The following is a 17557-nucleotide window of genomic DNA, read 5'->3' on the forward strand; positions in this document are numbered from 1 at the left end:
GAGACCTGAACTGGTGTACTGTGAGCAGAGTTTTACCACCAACTAGATTACTTCAATAACATGGCCTCTATCTGCCATTCAGCTTGCATCCCACACTTAGCATTAGATATAGCATTGATACACTGTTGTGTAAAGCAGACTATTTAATAAAATCACATTCAAATATGACTCGGAAAGTAGGGTGTGTTAGGGTGCATAATAGAGCCAAATTTTTTGTCAAGTATAATTGACTCACCCAGTTCTAACTCATTATTGCTTTCATGGCTTTGCACACATTTTTAATTGCATGCACAGGACTTTATGGTTGTGGCCCTACACATGGTAACCTATAAATATTTTTTTAATGATATAATAATTATTTATAAATGTATGGCCATCCACCAGTCAGCTTATAGCAATTATTTTTCAGTGTTGAACTGGTCACAACTTTGTTTGTGTGGCTGTGTTTCCTTTGTCTGAAGATTTGTTAATGACAGTGAAGGAGATCATAATAATGCTGAAATTTCAAAACAAATCATTTGGGGAGAGAGAGCAAAAACGAGTGTGGCCAGAGAAGAGTACGGTGAAGGGAAAGAACTTCTCATGATTCATGTCATACCACCTTATCTTTTTTTTTCTTTCTTTTGCCTTCAGCAACATACAAACTTGCTGAAGGCAAAATAACCTAAGAAGAAACAAGAACGCAGCTGCAGTGAGGGCCAGGCAGTAAAGAAACCCATCATCTTGTAATGTGTATGGGTGCCAGACATTGACTGCAAAGGGTTTTTTAATATCCAATCTTAAAAATTGCAATTTCATTTATTATTGTCTAATTACTTTTGATTCTTTAAAAATGTGTTAAAAGTGCTATAATTCCTACATTATTCACTCAATTTGGATATAAATACTAACCATTAAAGCAATGCTGGAAGTATGACCTTTAATAATCATTTTTTAGTTGTTATTTTTAAACTCCAATATACAGGGCTAGACATCTAAAATAACTTTAATTCTGTTAATGTCCAAATATTTATGTACCTAATCATGTACACTCACTGGTCACTTTAGTAGGACTAGTTGAACATGTGCTCATTTGTTCAGTTCTCAGCCAAATATTCATGAAAACATGAAAACACATGAAACATCAGAATGGTTATTACTGTGGTACAAAAGTACTGTGACTTTACTCATGCAGTGGTTGTTGGTGACAGATGGACTAGTTTGTTCCAAACTGCTGATCTCCTGGGATTTTTAGTTTTTACACATAGTGGTATGAATTTACACATAATAGTATGCAAGACGAGAAAATTGCATGCAGAAAGTCTGGAGACTGAAACACTGAAGATGATGATGATGATGATGGAGATCAGAGGACAATGAGCCACTGACAATGACTATTCTATACTTCTACACTTTTGCAAACATGATGAGGCCATCATGACATAGATCTGCAGAAACTAGACAACTGAAGGCCTGTACCCGTTATTTATATTTGTAACATGTCTGGCCTGACCTGGCCATTTTCTGTTTAGCCCTCTTAACAAGGCTATTTTGCCGTTGCTGCATGTGCCATTTACATAGAACTTGGCAGATAGTTAACAGAATTCAAAAAGGGGTCAAACACAGGAGTAATGTTTTACTGTCATGATCTTTTCCTAATTAATTTCAAGTGTCACATGACCTGAAACAACCATTAAGTAACAGTTCACAATTAAAAATGTCTTTTTTGACCTTATATCAACCTGCCACAAGGTAGTGCTAAATAAATAACAGAATGTGTTTCAGGACAAAGGCATCTCCACTTACAGAGTAGTTAATATTTTTTGTTTTTCACACATTTTTGTGTAAGTTCAAGATACTGTGTATTAAAATCCCAGGAGATGAGCAGTTTATGAGAATCTCAGCAAGCCCATCTGGTATCAATATTCAACAAAGTCTACAAATATCAACATATCAACAAAAAATAAAGAGATATCACACTTTTTCTTTATTCTGATGTTTGATGTGAACAATGCCTGAACTCTTTGCCTGCATCTGCAAGAGTTTTGTTGCTACCAGATGAATAGGATAATTGCATATCATTGCTGTCGGGCGGAATCCTCGTATCTCCAAAACTGTTATTTTTCAGGAAATTAAAAAAACGCTGTACCTTATCAGCAGTGCACAGGGTTTAGTCCGCGTTGCAGTGGATTGTCTTGCGCTAAATTCCTGTCCTTAGACGAGCACCAGAACTAGCGGGGGTCAAGATTTTTTTTTCTTTGAGCCCAGTGTTTTGAAGACATTTACCTCAGAAGACGTGTTGATTCGTTGCGACTCTTCTTGAGGAGAAATATGCCGTGAAGCTCTCCCGCGGAGTGAGGAAGAGGTGGACATTTGAAATGTCCAATGGAGTTATGAGATTTGCACTCAAGCTATTTTCAAGACTTTAGATTGGTTAATAACTAAAAATATATATACCAATATAGATTGGTAAAAATAACAGACCCACGTGGTGACTGACCAATAGCATCGATATGTGAGAAAATATGAAATTGACCAAATTTGGACATACAAGGTTTCTGCCTGACAGCGATGATATAGTCATGTTCCAGATAAAGTATATATGAGGGTATTTTATAATTTCTTAGATTTCCTCTGTCTGTACCTTTTGTCTATAGCACTTTCAGCTGGCTTTGATCGACTCAAACCCATGCACGTTATCCAAGGCTGAAAGTAAGTAACACTGTCATTTTATTGCTCTGCAGGTGTAAAGGATCAGTCCTGTACACAATATGTACGGCTATGCTGGCTTTATGGTTAAAGTTTACTGCTCACTGCTTCACAAGTTTCTATGTGATTTCCCAGATTCTGAGTAATTTTTTGGCTCATTGATTCACTGAAGTGTGAGTGGTATAGCAATCTTTGTCTACAAGCAAGTACCAAGGCATAAATTCTAGCAAGAAGCTGCCACTGTTGGGTGGGTCCTTATGCTGGGCCCTTAACCCTTAAGTGTCAGATCAATGGTGTAAATATAAAATATTGAAATATCAAAATATGAAGTGTTATGTATGAATTATACTGGATAACTGACAGCAGAAATATTTAAACCTGCAGCTATTTCATTTTTTTGGAGTGGATTCCAATTGAATTTGGTTTCCCTAGAAACACCAATCTCCATTCTGCTGAGTCTAAAGTTTAAGATCAGACTGAGATAAGCCTACACACACTTGTAGTAAAACACACACTTACAACTGGGGACATCATGGGCTGTCTTAGTTCTCAGTCTGAGAACCATTTATTGTGTTGAAACGTAACTGTGATTTGAACAAAAGGATTCATTTCTAAATGAAGCAGGCAGACATTGAGTTGGACCCATTATTTGTTTCCTTCCTGTAGATCTTTCGTTAATATGATAATGTTAATGTCTATTTCTGTATTTTTATTATAGTTTCTTTTGTCTTCTTCCTTTGATAGTTCAGTTTCACATTGCCCATTTGTATGAAATACAGGTAAGTCAATTTCTATTTTACCTTTCTTTAAAGGTTGAATGCCTTTGTCTAAATGCGTGTTGTCTTTCTGTGACTTCTGTGATATGCATCTATCCATGTTGTGATGGCAAATGGCAAGTGAACCTGTGGCACTGGACCAATGTGGCAGCCAAGGGAATTTTTGCTATCTATTAAACAGGGGAAATCCTTCTCTTCTTATCTGCTTTTTACTGTTGCCCCACATGTCTCATCTCTGTGTTTTTTATATTGGAATGGCAGATTTCAACAGTTCTTTTGTTTTTGATTTACACTGAAGACATGTAGGTTTTATGTATTAAACATTGGGTGAAATTAAATCGGAAAATGAAAAAAAAATAGCGTAAGTTGAGTAAGTAATGCTTAATAGTGAGAACATTTCCACACGCACAGTGCAAAGAGAACTTAAGGGATTAGAATTGAACAGCTTTGTAGCCTTAAGAAAATCACTTATCGTTGAGGCTAATAAGTAATAAGGCTTTAATTTGCTAGGAAGCATAAAGAATGGATTTGAAATAAATGGAAAAGCATCATATTGTCTGATGAGCCCAGAATTTCCTTGTTCCAGAGTGATGGGAGCATCAGGGTAAAAAGAGGCAGATGGCGTGATGCGTCTGTCATGCCTATTTTGTGGGGCAAGCATTATGACGGGGCAGTCCAGATCTTAACCCCATTGAGACTTATTGGGATGTGCTGGGAAGACTATGCAGCAGTCTATCTCTTCCATCATTAAGAGAAGATTGTGGCAAAAAAAGTAGTGCAACTTTGGACAGACATAAATGTTGAAACATTTCCAAAGCTTATCAAAATTGTCATTTTCAAAGCAAAACGGGTCTCCAAAGAAATATATAACAAGGGTGAACACGTAAATACAAAATTAAATGTATGTATGTAAAGTTGCATTCCTGACTTTTCAGACACACACCAACTCACACTTTTCTCTTATCTCTGTTTCTTTCATGCATTTAGAAAAGATACCGTGCAGCAAAGGAGGCTTATGAAAGTCTCTTGCAAACAGAGAATCTTCCTACCCAGGTGAAAGCAGCTACTTTACAACAGCTTGGTAAGTCCACCCCACACATAAAACCATTAAAACTGGTTATATTAATGTGCAGATGTGCATGCAACTGATTCATGTTCGTGTTTTACTTTGTAACACTTTTTTCACTTTATGAGTGCTTGTCATTCAGTACCAAATGTGAAATGGTATTTCTTTAAAATCCTTTGAAATTGTGATAACAGGATCTATAGGGCAGTGTTTTTAAACGACTGTGCCCTGGCACACTAGTGTGCCTTGAGAGAGCGTAAGGTGTGCCGTGGGAAATTATTCAATTTCACCAAATTGTTCCAAAAAACATTTTTTGAAAATGCATTAATTGTCTGCAAATAATATGCCATTGTCGTGTGTGTGTGTGTGTGTGTGTGTATATATATATATATATATATATATATATATATATATATATATATACACACACATACATACACCTATCTGTGTACCTATAGATGGCCTAATTGCCTTGTACTTTGAAGGCCCTAGTATGATTGGGTGTCAAAAGAAAGCAAAGACGGTGACCTTAGCAAAGTCTCATTCATGGGGCAATACAACGAAAGCTATATTTAATTTGGATTTACATTCACTAGGGATGCAACAATACCGACTCCGTTGTGCTTGGTGTGTGGTAAAAAGCTATCCAACAGTGCTATGGTCCCAAGTAAACTTTACTATTTTGTTTGCCTGCGTGAACACACGGAGAAACGGGCAAATTTTATGAGAGAAACCACAAAAGTAAATGAGAGTTCTCAAAGCTAGCTACCACATTGCTGAACTTGTAGCTACAGTAAATCAAAAAAGTCCCACACTGTGGCAGAGTCATTGTAAATGAGATGCTCAGACCTGAATCGGTTAAAGAAATAGCCAAAGTCCCTCTTTCAGTTAACACAATTTCCAGACATATTGATGACATGTCTGGCATGGTAAACTTTGTAAAGACACGACCTGTAACACATTTGCATCTTTGTTTGAGGAAATGGGAGAAAAAGCCTTGCTGTTTCATACGGAGGTTCAATGGTTGCACATGGCAAAGTGCTGGCCCGTGTGTTTGAGCTGTGGGGGAACTTAAATATTTCTGACAAATGAGAGGTCTGATTACGCAAAGCTGCTTACAAGTAATGAGTGGTGTGAAAGGCTGGCATACCCGGCAGATATTTTTCATCATCTGAATGAACTGAACACCTGAATGCAAGGCCGAAATAAAAACCTGCGTACAAGTACAGATAAAAATTAATGGATTCCATTCAAAGGTGCACCTCTGGCAACAACATATAAAAAATGGCAACCTTGAAATGTTCCCACTTGCAAAGAAATGGCAAGATGTTAACACTTCTGCATTGTGCGAAACAATAGGTGTACATTTGAAAACTCTTGAGGAGAACATCAGTGAGCCTTCACTGAATATCTTGACTGGGTTTGGGACCCATATTGCTCAGCATCAGTTGTTGGAAAGGACATGACTTTACAAGAGCGGAGAGAACTAACTGAACTAAGACAAAATCATGGTTTAAAGCTAAGCTTTGCTGATCTACCTTTGGACAGTTTTTGGTTGGCTGCTGCCAAGGAGTTCCCCGTCCTGGCAAACAAAGCTATTTTGACATTGCTCCCATTTTCCACAACATATCTGTGTGAGCTGAGCTTCTCAAGCCTGACTTCTATAAAAACTAAAAACAGAGAGAGCTGTTGAGGAAGAGCTTCATGGCTGTCTTTTTTATTCAATTCCCACCAGGATATCAGCGCTGTGTTTTTCCAAACAGGCCCAGGTTTCACACTGGATGAGTAAAAATATGAAAGATCAAATAAATTTTTTCTTTGTGTTTATTTCATTCGTATTCAAGACACTCTGACAAGAATGACTTTAAATTGGTAATATAGTGGGGGGCACGGTGGCTTAGTGGTTAGCACGTTCGCCTCACACCTCCAGGGTCGGGGTTCGATTCCCGCCTCCACCTTGTGTGTGTGGAGTTTGCATGTTCTCCCCGTGCCTTGGGGGTTTCCTCCGGTTGGGGGTACTCCGGGTTTCTTCCCCCGGTCCAAAGACATGCATGGTAGGTTGATTGGCATCTCTGGAAAATTGTCCCTAGTGTGTGATTGCGTGAGTGAATGAGTGTGTGTGTGTGCCCTGCGATGGGTTGGCACTCCGTCCAGGGTGTATCCTGCCTTGATGCCCAATGACGCCTGAGATAGGCACAGGCTCCCCGTGACCCGAGGTAGTTCGGATAAGCGGTAGATGATGAATGAATGAATGAATGAATGAATGGTAATATAGTTTACAGAGTTTCATTTTCGGTGGTGTGCTTTGTGATTTCTTTCAATGAAAAAACGTACCTTGGTTCAAAAAAGGTTAAAAATCACTGCCATAGGGTCATATATTCACAATTCCAGGTAACCTTATAGTAAACTAGGATACTATGAGTGCACTATATTTACATTAGATTGTAGTCATTTTACTGTTGCCTTTGCTCAAATTAACTTGCTCAATGTTTCAGTTTAATGTCCTGTTTGATGAAGTTTTGTGAAAGTAGTTGTGATGTCCTCACCCCAGGCTGGATGCATCATACAGTGGAACAGCTAGGAGACAGAGCCAATAAAGACAGCTATGCTATTGAATGTCTGCAGAAATCTCTTGAAGCTGACCCCAACTCTGGCCAGTCCTGGTATTTTCTTGGAAGGTTGGTGGCAAGCAGTTACCAGCTTGATGGGCTGCAGTATATTGATGAATGAAGAAAAATGCCTGTAAACTCTGTTTTCTTGTGAATGTTTGGCATTAGTTTGTGACTGGCTATGCTTACCACTCATGCTATTCAAACTGTTTTTGTGAGATTGAAATCTCTTGCTATTAGGAAATAGCAACTGAGGCAGAGGCAAAAAATTACCATGTTTAGCGTACAAGGTCTTACATAATGGTTATTATAATTTGGTAAACTTGTAGTGAATTTATAATGATAAGAAGCAAATATGCAGTTTCTCAACATATCATCATGACACACTGTGCAGATCTTTTGACCTGCATTCTTTTTTATTTATTTATTTTTTTTATTTTTTTATAGGTGCTTCTCAAGTATTGGGAAAGTGCAAGATGCATTTGTTTCTTACCGGCAGTCCATAGACAAATCTGAGGCCAGTGCAGACACTTGGTGCTCCATTGGGTATGGATCTGGATCTTTTTTTTTTAATAAAATTTTTTACTTTACCATACCCTTGCTGCCAAATTGTCCCCATTCTTATTCAGGGTGCTGTATCAGCAGCAGAATCAGCCAATGGATGCTCTTCAGGCCTATATCTGTGCTGTGCAGTTGGACCACAGTCATGCTGCAGCCTGGATGGACCTGGGCACTCTCTATGAGTCTTGCTATCAGCCCCAAGATGCCATCAAGTGCTATATCAACGCCACACGCAGCAAAGGCTGCAGCAACATTGCAGCAATCACTGCCCGCATCAAATATTTGCAGGTAACTTTTACAAAATAACAGCTAATGGTATCCAAATTTGAATACTTCACAACTGTGTACAACTTTTTACTTCTTCAGGTGTGTGTCTGTGGGTCTCTGTATCCATAAGTGTATGGATATAGTTGGCTGTCATTAAGCATGAGTGGTGTGATTCACAAACGTTTCCACTGTTTTTTATTTTTTGTGCTTTCTATAGTTGCTAGTCAAGTACTGTTGAACTTGACAGTTTTGGTTCTGAACATTGAAAAACACACTGTTTTACATAGCATGTTTTCTAAGTATTTTCAGTTTTTTGACATATTTTATCCTCCCCAATATCTGTACATAGGAAAGGCAAGATTTTATAATTAATGATCATAGGACTTCTACATGATCAGTGACTTCAACACTACAGCGTGACCTAACTAGATGCACCTTTAAACTTGGGCAAAAGGGCACTTTTGTAAATTGTTCCGACATCAACTATAGATTGCTGTTTAAATATGTTTTTCACGCGTTTTCGTCCTAGGCTCAGTTGTGTAACCTTCATCACACTAGTCTACAAAGTAAAAGTAAAATGCTTCCTAGTATTGAGGAAGCATGGAGCCTCCCAATCCCAGCAGAGCTTACCTCAAGACAGGGCGTCCAGATCACAGCTCAGCAGGTGAGACCAGATAGATGCACACGCTGATACAATAATCCCTGAACTCACTACAAAATACACACACACCCCTTACATTTGACGTTTGGCTTAATCTTCTCAGCCATGCCTTTCACTTTTCTCTTATTGTGACATGAAAAGACAATTTTTTCCTTATTTTAATATGACAGAGATGGGCATGTTTTGACTTCTTTAATGTTGTCTTAGAATTAATGTTTAAATTTGCATAGTGTCTTGGCACAGCTGTAGATATAAGTAATCTAAATAGTAACCCTTGTGGATATCTACTTTTATGCTTTTAAAAGAACTGAACTGTGAACTGAATTGCTTTTTCTCATTATTATGTCACCCCTGTCAAGGAGTGTGATATATTAAGAAACAGGTTAGTTAGTTGTATGAGTTGGAAGCATGAAAAATGTGATAATAAATGAAAACTGCAAGGATCTGGAGTGACTTTGTCAATAGCCAAATTTTGATGACTATATAACTAGTTCAGGGCATCTCCAAAATGGCAGGTCTTTTGTGGTCTGTTCTTGGTTTACTGTGGTTAGTACATACAAAAAGTGGCCAGAGAAAGGACAATGGCAAACCTGTGACAGGGTGCATCTATTACATGTGTATGTGAAAGCTGGTCTGCCACAGCAGAGCTACTGTAGCACTAATTGTTGAAAACAATTGGATAATTTCTCTCTCTCTCTCTCTCTCTCTCTCTCTCTCTCTCTCTCTCTCTCTCTCTCTCTCTCTCTCTCTCTCTATATATATATATATATATACACATATGAGGAAGCTATAGCCCCTTGCTCTGTGACTGGTGATGTGGTGTCACGCTGTGTTACGGCTTTATTTTGCTTTTCTATTCAGTTCTTCTGTGCACATCGCATGAGAAAGATGGTGTTCTCCCTGGAACAGTGAATAGTCATTGTGGAAGGTTATGTACAAAGCGGATCTATTAAGGAAACCCAAAAGGCCTTCGCTGACCAGTACCTGAAAACTTTGTATTCAGTCTGGTTTGGAAATTGCCTCAAACCGGAGGTTGGCTACTTCTATGTATTATCAATTTATCACCAAGATCTTGTATTGATGATGGGAGAATTGGACTGCTACATAAAGTCTTCTCCAGCACATCCCAAATATTCACAATAGGGTAAAGGTATATGCCAGGGGTCGGCAACCCGCGGCTCCGGAGCTGCAAGTGGCTCTTTCATCCCTCTGCTACGGCTCCCTGTAGATTTGGAAAATAAATATTTAATTTAAATTTATTTTATTTTAGTTAGTTGGTTTTTAAAAAAATGTAATTCTAAATTCTAAGATTATGATGCTCTTGTAACATTAAAATAAACCGTGTTTAATTTTTTTGTTGCTCAAAATATGCATCATAACTGCCGACTCTCAATGCGTGACAGTCACGCATTTGGGTCTTTTGTCACGCTCTCCCGCCACACATGGTGTTTCTCACGCAGAAAAACTTATATTATATAATATTTAAATATATATTATTATTATTAATATTAAATAATATTAAATATTATTTATCATATATTTAATAAGCAGCGCACCCAAAATGTATCAGTCCGCACCGCTGTCTCTATTGAACAGGAATTGTACACATGGTACACCTGGAGTTCTTAGTCGAGCCTGACACTTATCAGCCAATCAAAAAAAGAGGCTACACAATAGCCAAACAGAAAATAGCACTATTGTATATGGGTAAGATTTAACGCAACAACCAATGAAAAAAATTGGGGTTACGGGGGGGGGAGTTGTCACGCTTGCCTGTCTACAAAACTCGAGAGCCCTGGTCATGAATACGAAGAGGACTCAGTTAGACATTGAACATTTTATTTGAAAGTAACCTTCAACCCAGCAGTTAAGGTTAGTTCAAACTGTTCAAAATATTTTTGTTTGCCTGCAGAAATAAAATTTCGTTTACTCAGTAGCAGTTCACTGATTTCATAAATGCAACACACTACAGTTTTTATATACTTTCCATAAAGGTAAAAACCGATATACTGTATACAGTGTTATCTTCATTTTAGATGTCAAAAGGGTTTTGTGGTACCCTGTGTTTTTTTTTCTGTGGGAAACGGGTCTAAATGGCTTTTTGAGTGTTTAAGGTTGCCGACCCCTGGTATATGCTATATGTGACACATCTCAGAAGCAGACCCAAAGAAGTGAGCGCATGCCCGGTCTGAGTAGAGGCACCATATACAGGAGAGGAGCTTATAGCTTGCCGCACGATGGCAAGAGGAATGAAAGAATGTTCTGGAAGATCAGGGCTGCAGAGTTGATCCAGAAAATAGAACTCAACAAGTCAAATCAAGTCAAGAAGCTTTTATTGTCATTTCAACCATATATAGCTATTGCAGTACACCGTGAAATGAGACAACGTTTCTCCATGACCATGTTGCTACATAAAACAAAGACTAAGGTCTTAAGGTTAAGGGCTTAAGTAAGTCGGTCCTAGCCACATAAAGTGCATCTGTCAACCTTGTGCAAGCAGTGCAAAACAAAATACAAAAAGACAGTGCAGGACAAAAGTGCAAACAAACAATACAAGACATTACACAAAAGACAATACACAAAAGCAGTGCTGACTAGTGTTATTACTGTATGTTCTATATTGCATGTGCAGAAGTACTGGAATGAACATATTATTATTATAGCAGCAGTTATATGAGGTATTGTGCAAAACAGCAGTCGACTGAAAGAAACTGTTACACAGTCTGGTCGTGAGGGTCCGACTGTGTCGTTACCTCTTTCCAGGTGGCAGGAGGGTGAAGAGTGTTGGCTTTGCAGATGCAGCGTGTGGTGTGAATATTTATGATAGAGGGAAGAGAGACTCCAATGATCTTCTCAGCTGTCCTCACTATCCTGCTTCAGGGTGATGGTGCAGTTCCCAAAACAGACAGTGATACAACTGCTCATAATGCTCTTAATGGTCCCACTGTAAAACGTAGTCAGGATGGGGGGAAGGGAGATGTGCTTTTTTCAGCCTTTCAGCCACTTTAGCGCTGGGGGGAATGTACACACGATGAAAACCATGGTGAATTCCCATGGTAAGTAAAATGGCCTGTATCTAACAGTCACAAGCTCCACTGATGATGAGCAGTAGCTTGAAACAAGCACAGAGTTCTTGCACCATACCATGTTGATGTAAACCCACACACTACCACCGAGAGCCACGAGGTGAGCCCATCTAGCTGAATGGCGGCTTCTGGAACTCTGTCGCTGAGCCACATCTCCATGAAAACAAAGACGCACCAGTTTTTAACCTCTCGCCGTGTAGATCGTTTGAGTCGGATGTAGTCCAGTTTATTGTCCAGGGAGCAAACATTAGAATTGATGGGAAAGTTGGCCGTATAAGGTTTGTTCTTAGCCTAGCACAGACACCAGACTGCTAAAACACTTCTACTTCGGCTTTTGGTGTCCCCTCTCCTGGTCCACAGTATCAGGTGGCGCAGAGGACTGGAGGCCTTGTCTCCACAGCAAGCAGAGGTTGCGAAGCCTTTCCAACACATCGTGCAGGTTGGTTGTTGCAGGATTTCTGTATTGTATTGTATGTAACTTCTGGCAGTCATATACATAAACACCGCAGTCTCTGGTGTCCATGTACTATGAATAATCTGGCTAAAAATAACGTAAATAGCACCCTATTGTATCCGGAGTGTCTGCTGCATGCTGCAGAATAACAGTATATTAAATGTGTATAAGTTTTGTGTTGCTTGTATGTGTGAGTACTTATAAGGCGCATTCTGATTCACATACAGATCTCACACACACACTGTTCCCTTTTTTGAAATACTTTTACAATTGCACACTCTGTTATATAGTCAGCCAGTTATATAGTAGAAGCACAGTGCAAAAAACATCATGCAAGGTACATGTCCAGAGCATCAATTGTTTTGTTCATATCAACTACCAAACTGAAGAAAAACTGTGATCTCTTTGACTTTAACCAAGGTATTGATGTTGGTATCAGATGAGTTGGTTTGAGTATTTAAGAAAGTGCTGATCTCCTGATATTCTTTCACACAGTGGTCTATATGGTAGAGCATTATGCAAAAAACATAAACATTGAGTGAACAATAGTACCTAGTTGTTTTCCATGCTGCATCTGTCCAGTTTTGATGAGTCTATGCCCATGATACTGTCTGTCTATAATACAGTCATGAGTGTTTTGAATGAATGGCTCTCATTCACTTCCATGTGCTGAATTTTTGTATAATTTAGTCCACCTGCGTTTAAAACATTGCATTAGAGCATAGGATGTTAAGATAATGCAATTGGTTGAAGCTATTGAAAGTATACATGTCTTAATGAGTGAGACATGGTGTTGATGTTGAACTGGGACAAAATACTGGAAAATTATAATAGATTTGCTGTTGTCATTTGAGGTGAAAATGATTATTATGCAACATCTCACCTACAGCTTACTGAAAGATGTAGTCTTCCCCTATGTGATTTTCTGGTGTTGTAGCTTATCTACATCAAGGTTTGATATGCTTACTACAATTGTAAAGAGTGCTTATTTGAGTTCATGTCAAACCAGCCATTCTCCTCTGGTTTCATGTCAGCAGTGTTTTAACCTGCACATACTTCACACACAGGATTTTTGTGTTTTATGTGCAGCATTCTGTGTAATTCTAGAGACTGTTGTGAAAATCCCAGGAGATTAGGTGTTTCTGGCCAGTTTTATCTGGCAACAACAGCCATGCCATTCTGATGTTTAATGTGAACTGAATCAAGATTTATCAGAGTTACATTTTGGCTGACAGAAGTTGAATTCTACATGGTCTTATGCTGTTGTAGGCCATCCATCAAGGATTATCATGTGCATTCTGAGCTGTTTTTCTGCTCACCACATTTCAACAGTTATGCCATGGCCAGACATTTTTTAATAAATATTCCAAGACTTTTCCTTTCTGATGGGCGATGTGAGCATAACAGTTATAACTATAGCATAATCAAAGCTCCTAATTTCACATTCACGTTCACATTTTGAACAGTCAAAGAATGTATTATATACATTTTATGCGTTGGACTGCTGCCACACAATTGGCTGATTAGATAATTGCATGAATAAGTACGTGTATAGATGTTGAGTGTCTGTGAATATGTATTTATACACACACATGCAGACATGCACTATATTGCCAAAAGTTTTGGGAGGTCTGCCTTTACATGCACATGAACTTTAATGACATCCCAGGCTGTCCAGAAGATTTAAGTGTGTGCTTATGGGAACTTTTCCTCTAGAAGCCCATTTGTGAGGTCAGACACTGTTGTTTGTACAAGAAGGCCTGGCTCACAGTCTCTGCTCTAATTTATCCCAAAGTTGTTCTATCAAGTTGAGGACAGGACTCTGTGCAGGTCACTCAAGTTCCTCCACAGCAAACTTGCTCATCCATGTCTTCATGGACGTTGCTTTGTGCACTGGTGTGCAGTCATGTTGGAACAAGTAGGGGCCATTCTCAAACTGTTCCCACAAAGTTGGGAGTACGAAATTATCCAAAACGTTTTGGTACTCTGGCGTAGTAAGTGTTCCTTTCACTGGAACTTAGGGGCCAATGAAACCCCTGAACAACCACCCCACACCATAATCCCCCCTTCATCAAACTTGACTCTTGGCGAATGCAGTCAGGCAAGTACCATTCTTCTGGCAACCACCAAACCCAGACTCATCTATTGGATTGCCAGACAGAGGAAGTGATTCATTGCTCCAGAGAACACGTCTCCATGGCCCTAGAGTCCAGTGGGAGCATGCTTTACACCACTGCATGTGATACTTTGCATTGCACTTGGTGATGTAAGGCTTGGATACAGCTGCTTGGTCATGGAAACCCACTCCATGACGCTCTCTACACACTGTTCTTGAGCTAATCTGAAGGCCACCTAAAGTTTGGAGGTCTGTAGCTATTGACTGTGCACAAAGTTACCGACTTTACACACAGTATACAACAGAACGTACACCCCTGTGCAATATTAATTAATTGTTAAATGATTGGATCATAGTAGGACATTTGCTCTTATACAATATTAAAAACTAAGAGTTTAAATTTACAATATTAAAAATACTGTCAGAACTCAATGCAACAAATTTCAGTACACTATTTATTACCGAGATTCAAATTGTATTTTTGCAAAATCTTGACGTCAGTAATTTTTGATGGCCATATCAATTGTTTTCACTATGTAAGAATTGTGATATGTTTTGCACACAATTCTGAAGATATATTCTGGATTGATGAGTGAGTGTTTTTCAGCTGCTCTTTGCTGGTAGGGTTGTGTTGCTATGCTCTTCTCTTTTAAAGACGCCAAAGTTCTTCTGTTGGATTCAAGTCAGATGAAATACTCAGTCAGGTCATAGTTCTCACTTTTTTCTTTATTAGAAACACAATTTTGCAGGGTTCCCACGCGTCCTGGAAAACCTGGAAATCCTGGAAAATTAATGACCAATGTTCCAGTCCTGGAAAACACATGGAAAATGAGAGAAAACATAAATTGTCCTGGAAAAAATCTTGTTGTCCTGGAAAATTATTATTTTATTTTTATTTATTTTTATTTACTTTATTATCTTAATTATTAAATTATTATTATAAATGTTCTTGATCATTTAAAGAACAGTTTACAACTGGTCGAAACAATTAACGTTAGTAACAGAAAGCGCTCTGTTCAGGGACGCTGAGTTTTGACGTTTTTTTGTTATGCTGTTTAATCTCGCTGCGACGGATGACGCTGTCTTGTGTTGGCGGTTTCAGGTGCTAGGAATGGTTTAAGTGCTCGAATGTTTTCAGCAAATGGTGACGGGTAAGCATGTTATATCAGCCTTGTTAATCTGAATATCATGTGCAAGGGGAATGCACAGCAAACTAAAGCATGCATGACGGCATTGGCCTGAGAAAGGAAAGGGTATTAATATGTGCGGCCTTTTTATTTTATAATTGTTGAAATTTCATTCACATGACAAATTGTCTTTAAAAGTAATCCATCCACACAGTCCCCGAAACCTGTTTTATGGGCGATATACTGTAAGAAGTCAAAATTAGATATTCTACTGACGGGATGCACAGTGAAGCATACATTGAACAATTATTTGCATGCTCAAAGTGCAGCACAGACTAGTGTTGTAAACATATACAGTAAGGCGAAGGCTGGTAACCTATAATAGGTTTACTTATATAAACTTAAAAACACGTTTGCAAATGTGATATTGATTTTTGCAACAGTTCACTAAACAAGAAGTTAAGTGACTTCCTTTCTATCCTTCACTAACCATAGGATCACTCCTGTCACTTCCTTTTTAGCAACATACAATGGCGTTTCTTTGAGTAGGCATTTATTAACGAATGGTTCGTGAAAGTGAATATCATCATAAATACCGTCATTTTCTTTATTCCTAAATGAATACGTATTTTGAATGACTCGTTTGAAAGAGCTCTGTGTGTGGGTATCTGGTGTTTTTCTAATTTTATAGTTAAGTAATAGCCATAAAGCGTACGTTGTTTTTAAGACTTCTGGAGAGAAGAACATACTACTTTAGGCCGTGAATCTGTGATCCTTGTCTTTTTTTCCTAAATTTGAAATGTCCTGGAAAAGTCCTGGAAAATGATCTCTGAAAAAGAGTGGGAACCCTGTTTTGGCAGTGTGCTTTAGGTCATTATTAATTTAATTTTATTTGTATATAATTTTCTTTTAACAATGCACATCATTTCAAAGCAGCTATTCATAAATATAAACTTTAGAATAGAAATGACAAAGTTTATAATTAAATTTATTTAGCCTTTACTACTTGAGAGACAACCAAATAGCCTGTACCTTTTAATCAAAGTAAGCATGACAGATCAGCAGTGTGGTAAAATTGATAAAAGAAGTGTTGTGTTATATCTTGTGGTTCTATTTTAGAACTCTGCTACTGCTTTCTGGACTAACTTGAGCTACTAGAACATCTAAACAATAAGGCATTGCAGTAATCCAACCTAGAGGCAACAAAAACACGAACTAGTATTTCTGCCTCACGCAGTGACACATTTATTATCTTAGCTATATTTATGATATGAAAGGAGGCTACCCTAGTAATACTATCTACATGAGCTTCAAATGAAACACTGGAGTCGGTAATCTCTCTAATAACACTAATCTTTTTTTGCTGCACATCATTGTTACAACCCTCAGTTTGGGTCTAGGGGAGTGCTAGGGTCAGCAACTGGTGCTTACCAAGTTGACCATGCAGTGAAAGGGAAACACCAAAAATCTCAGTACAACTGTGGTTGCAGAGCGCTAATAATTTGCTTTTATCTGTTCTGTAGTTCGTCTGGCCCTTTTTCCAGGGTGGTGTCCACATGATGTGGCTCCTCCATTTAGTGGTTGGGATTGGGTGAAGTGGTCAATTATATCATGTTCCCCTGCCGGACATGCTGTACAAACAAAGCCATCACATAAACAATAACCAAAATATGGTGCGATGAACTGGTGCCTCTCACCTGGCTTTGTGAAACATATAATTATGTGTCATCAGCATAACAGTGGCAGCTAATATCATGTTTACACATAATTGTACTAAGAGGTAGCACATATTAGGAGAAAAGCAGTGGGTCTAATACAGAACCTTGTGGTAACATTGGGCATAATCTTAGTATATATAAGAGAAGTAACCATTTACATCTACAAACTGAAAGCGAGTCGAAAAAGGGCTGTTCCTTTAACACCAACACTTTTTCTAGCCTATCAAGAATACCATGATTTGTGGGGTCAAAAGTATGGTGTTATGACAACACAACTTTATTACAGTTAATTTGGCAGATATGAATTCATTTCATTTCAGCTTACCCATATGTTAAGAGGTACTTCTGTAGGTTTGCGATTCTTTACATGTAACTTGTATTTTGCATGTAACATTCAGTGCAAGGTTCTGATGACAAAAGTGTAATTT

General features: G+C 38.4%; 1 protein-coding gene across 6 annotated transcripts in view; it reads left to right on the top strand.

Annotated features, from left to right (window-relative positions):
- LOC132844739 (lysine-specific demethylase 6A-like) overlaps positions 1 to 17557 on the top strand; it is an 80999-nt gene that overhangs the window by 32691 nt on the left and 30751 nt on the right. For 5 of the 6 annotated variants that reach the window (XM_060868508.1, XM_060868506.1, XM_060868503.1 and 2 more), the window contains 7 exons: positions 2637 to 2691; positions 3433 to 3467; positions 4452 to 4545; positions 7082 to 7208; positions 7587 to 7685; positions 7769 to 7988; positions 8497 to 8631. In XM_060868508.1, the coding sequence (XP_060724491.1) occupies positions 2637 to 2691; positions 3433 to 3467; positions 4452 to 4545; positions 7082 to 7208; positions 7587 to 7685; positions 7769 to 7988; positions 8497 to 8631 (765 nt within the window). The remainder of the gene's footprint in view (positions 1 to 2636; positions 2692 to 3432; positions 3468 to 4451; positions 4546 to 7081; positions 7209 to 7586; positions 7686 to 7768; positions 7989 to 8496; positions 8632 to 17557) is intronic. The other variant, XM_060868505.1, reaches the window with a different exon arrangement.

The sequence above is a fragment of the Tachysurus vachellii genome, chromosome 4 (genome assembly GCF_030014155.1).
Source record: "Tachysurus vachellii isolate PV-2020 chromosome 4, HZAU_Pvac_v1, whole genome shotgun sequence".
Lineage (NCBI taxonomy): Eukaryota > Metazoa > Chordata > Actinopteri > Siluriformes > Bagridae > Tachysurus > Tachysurus vachellii.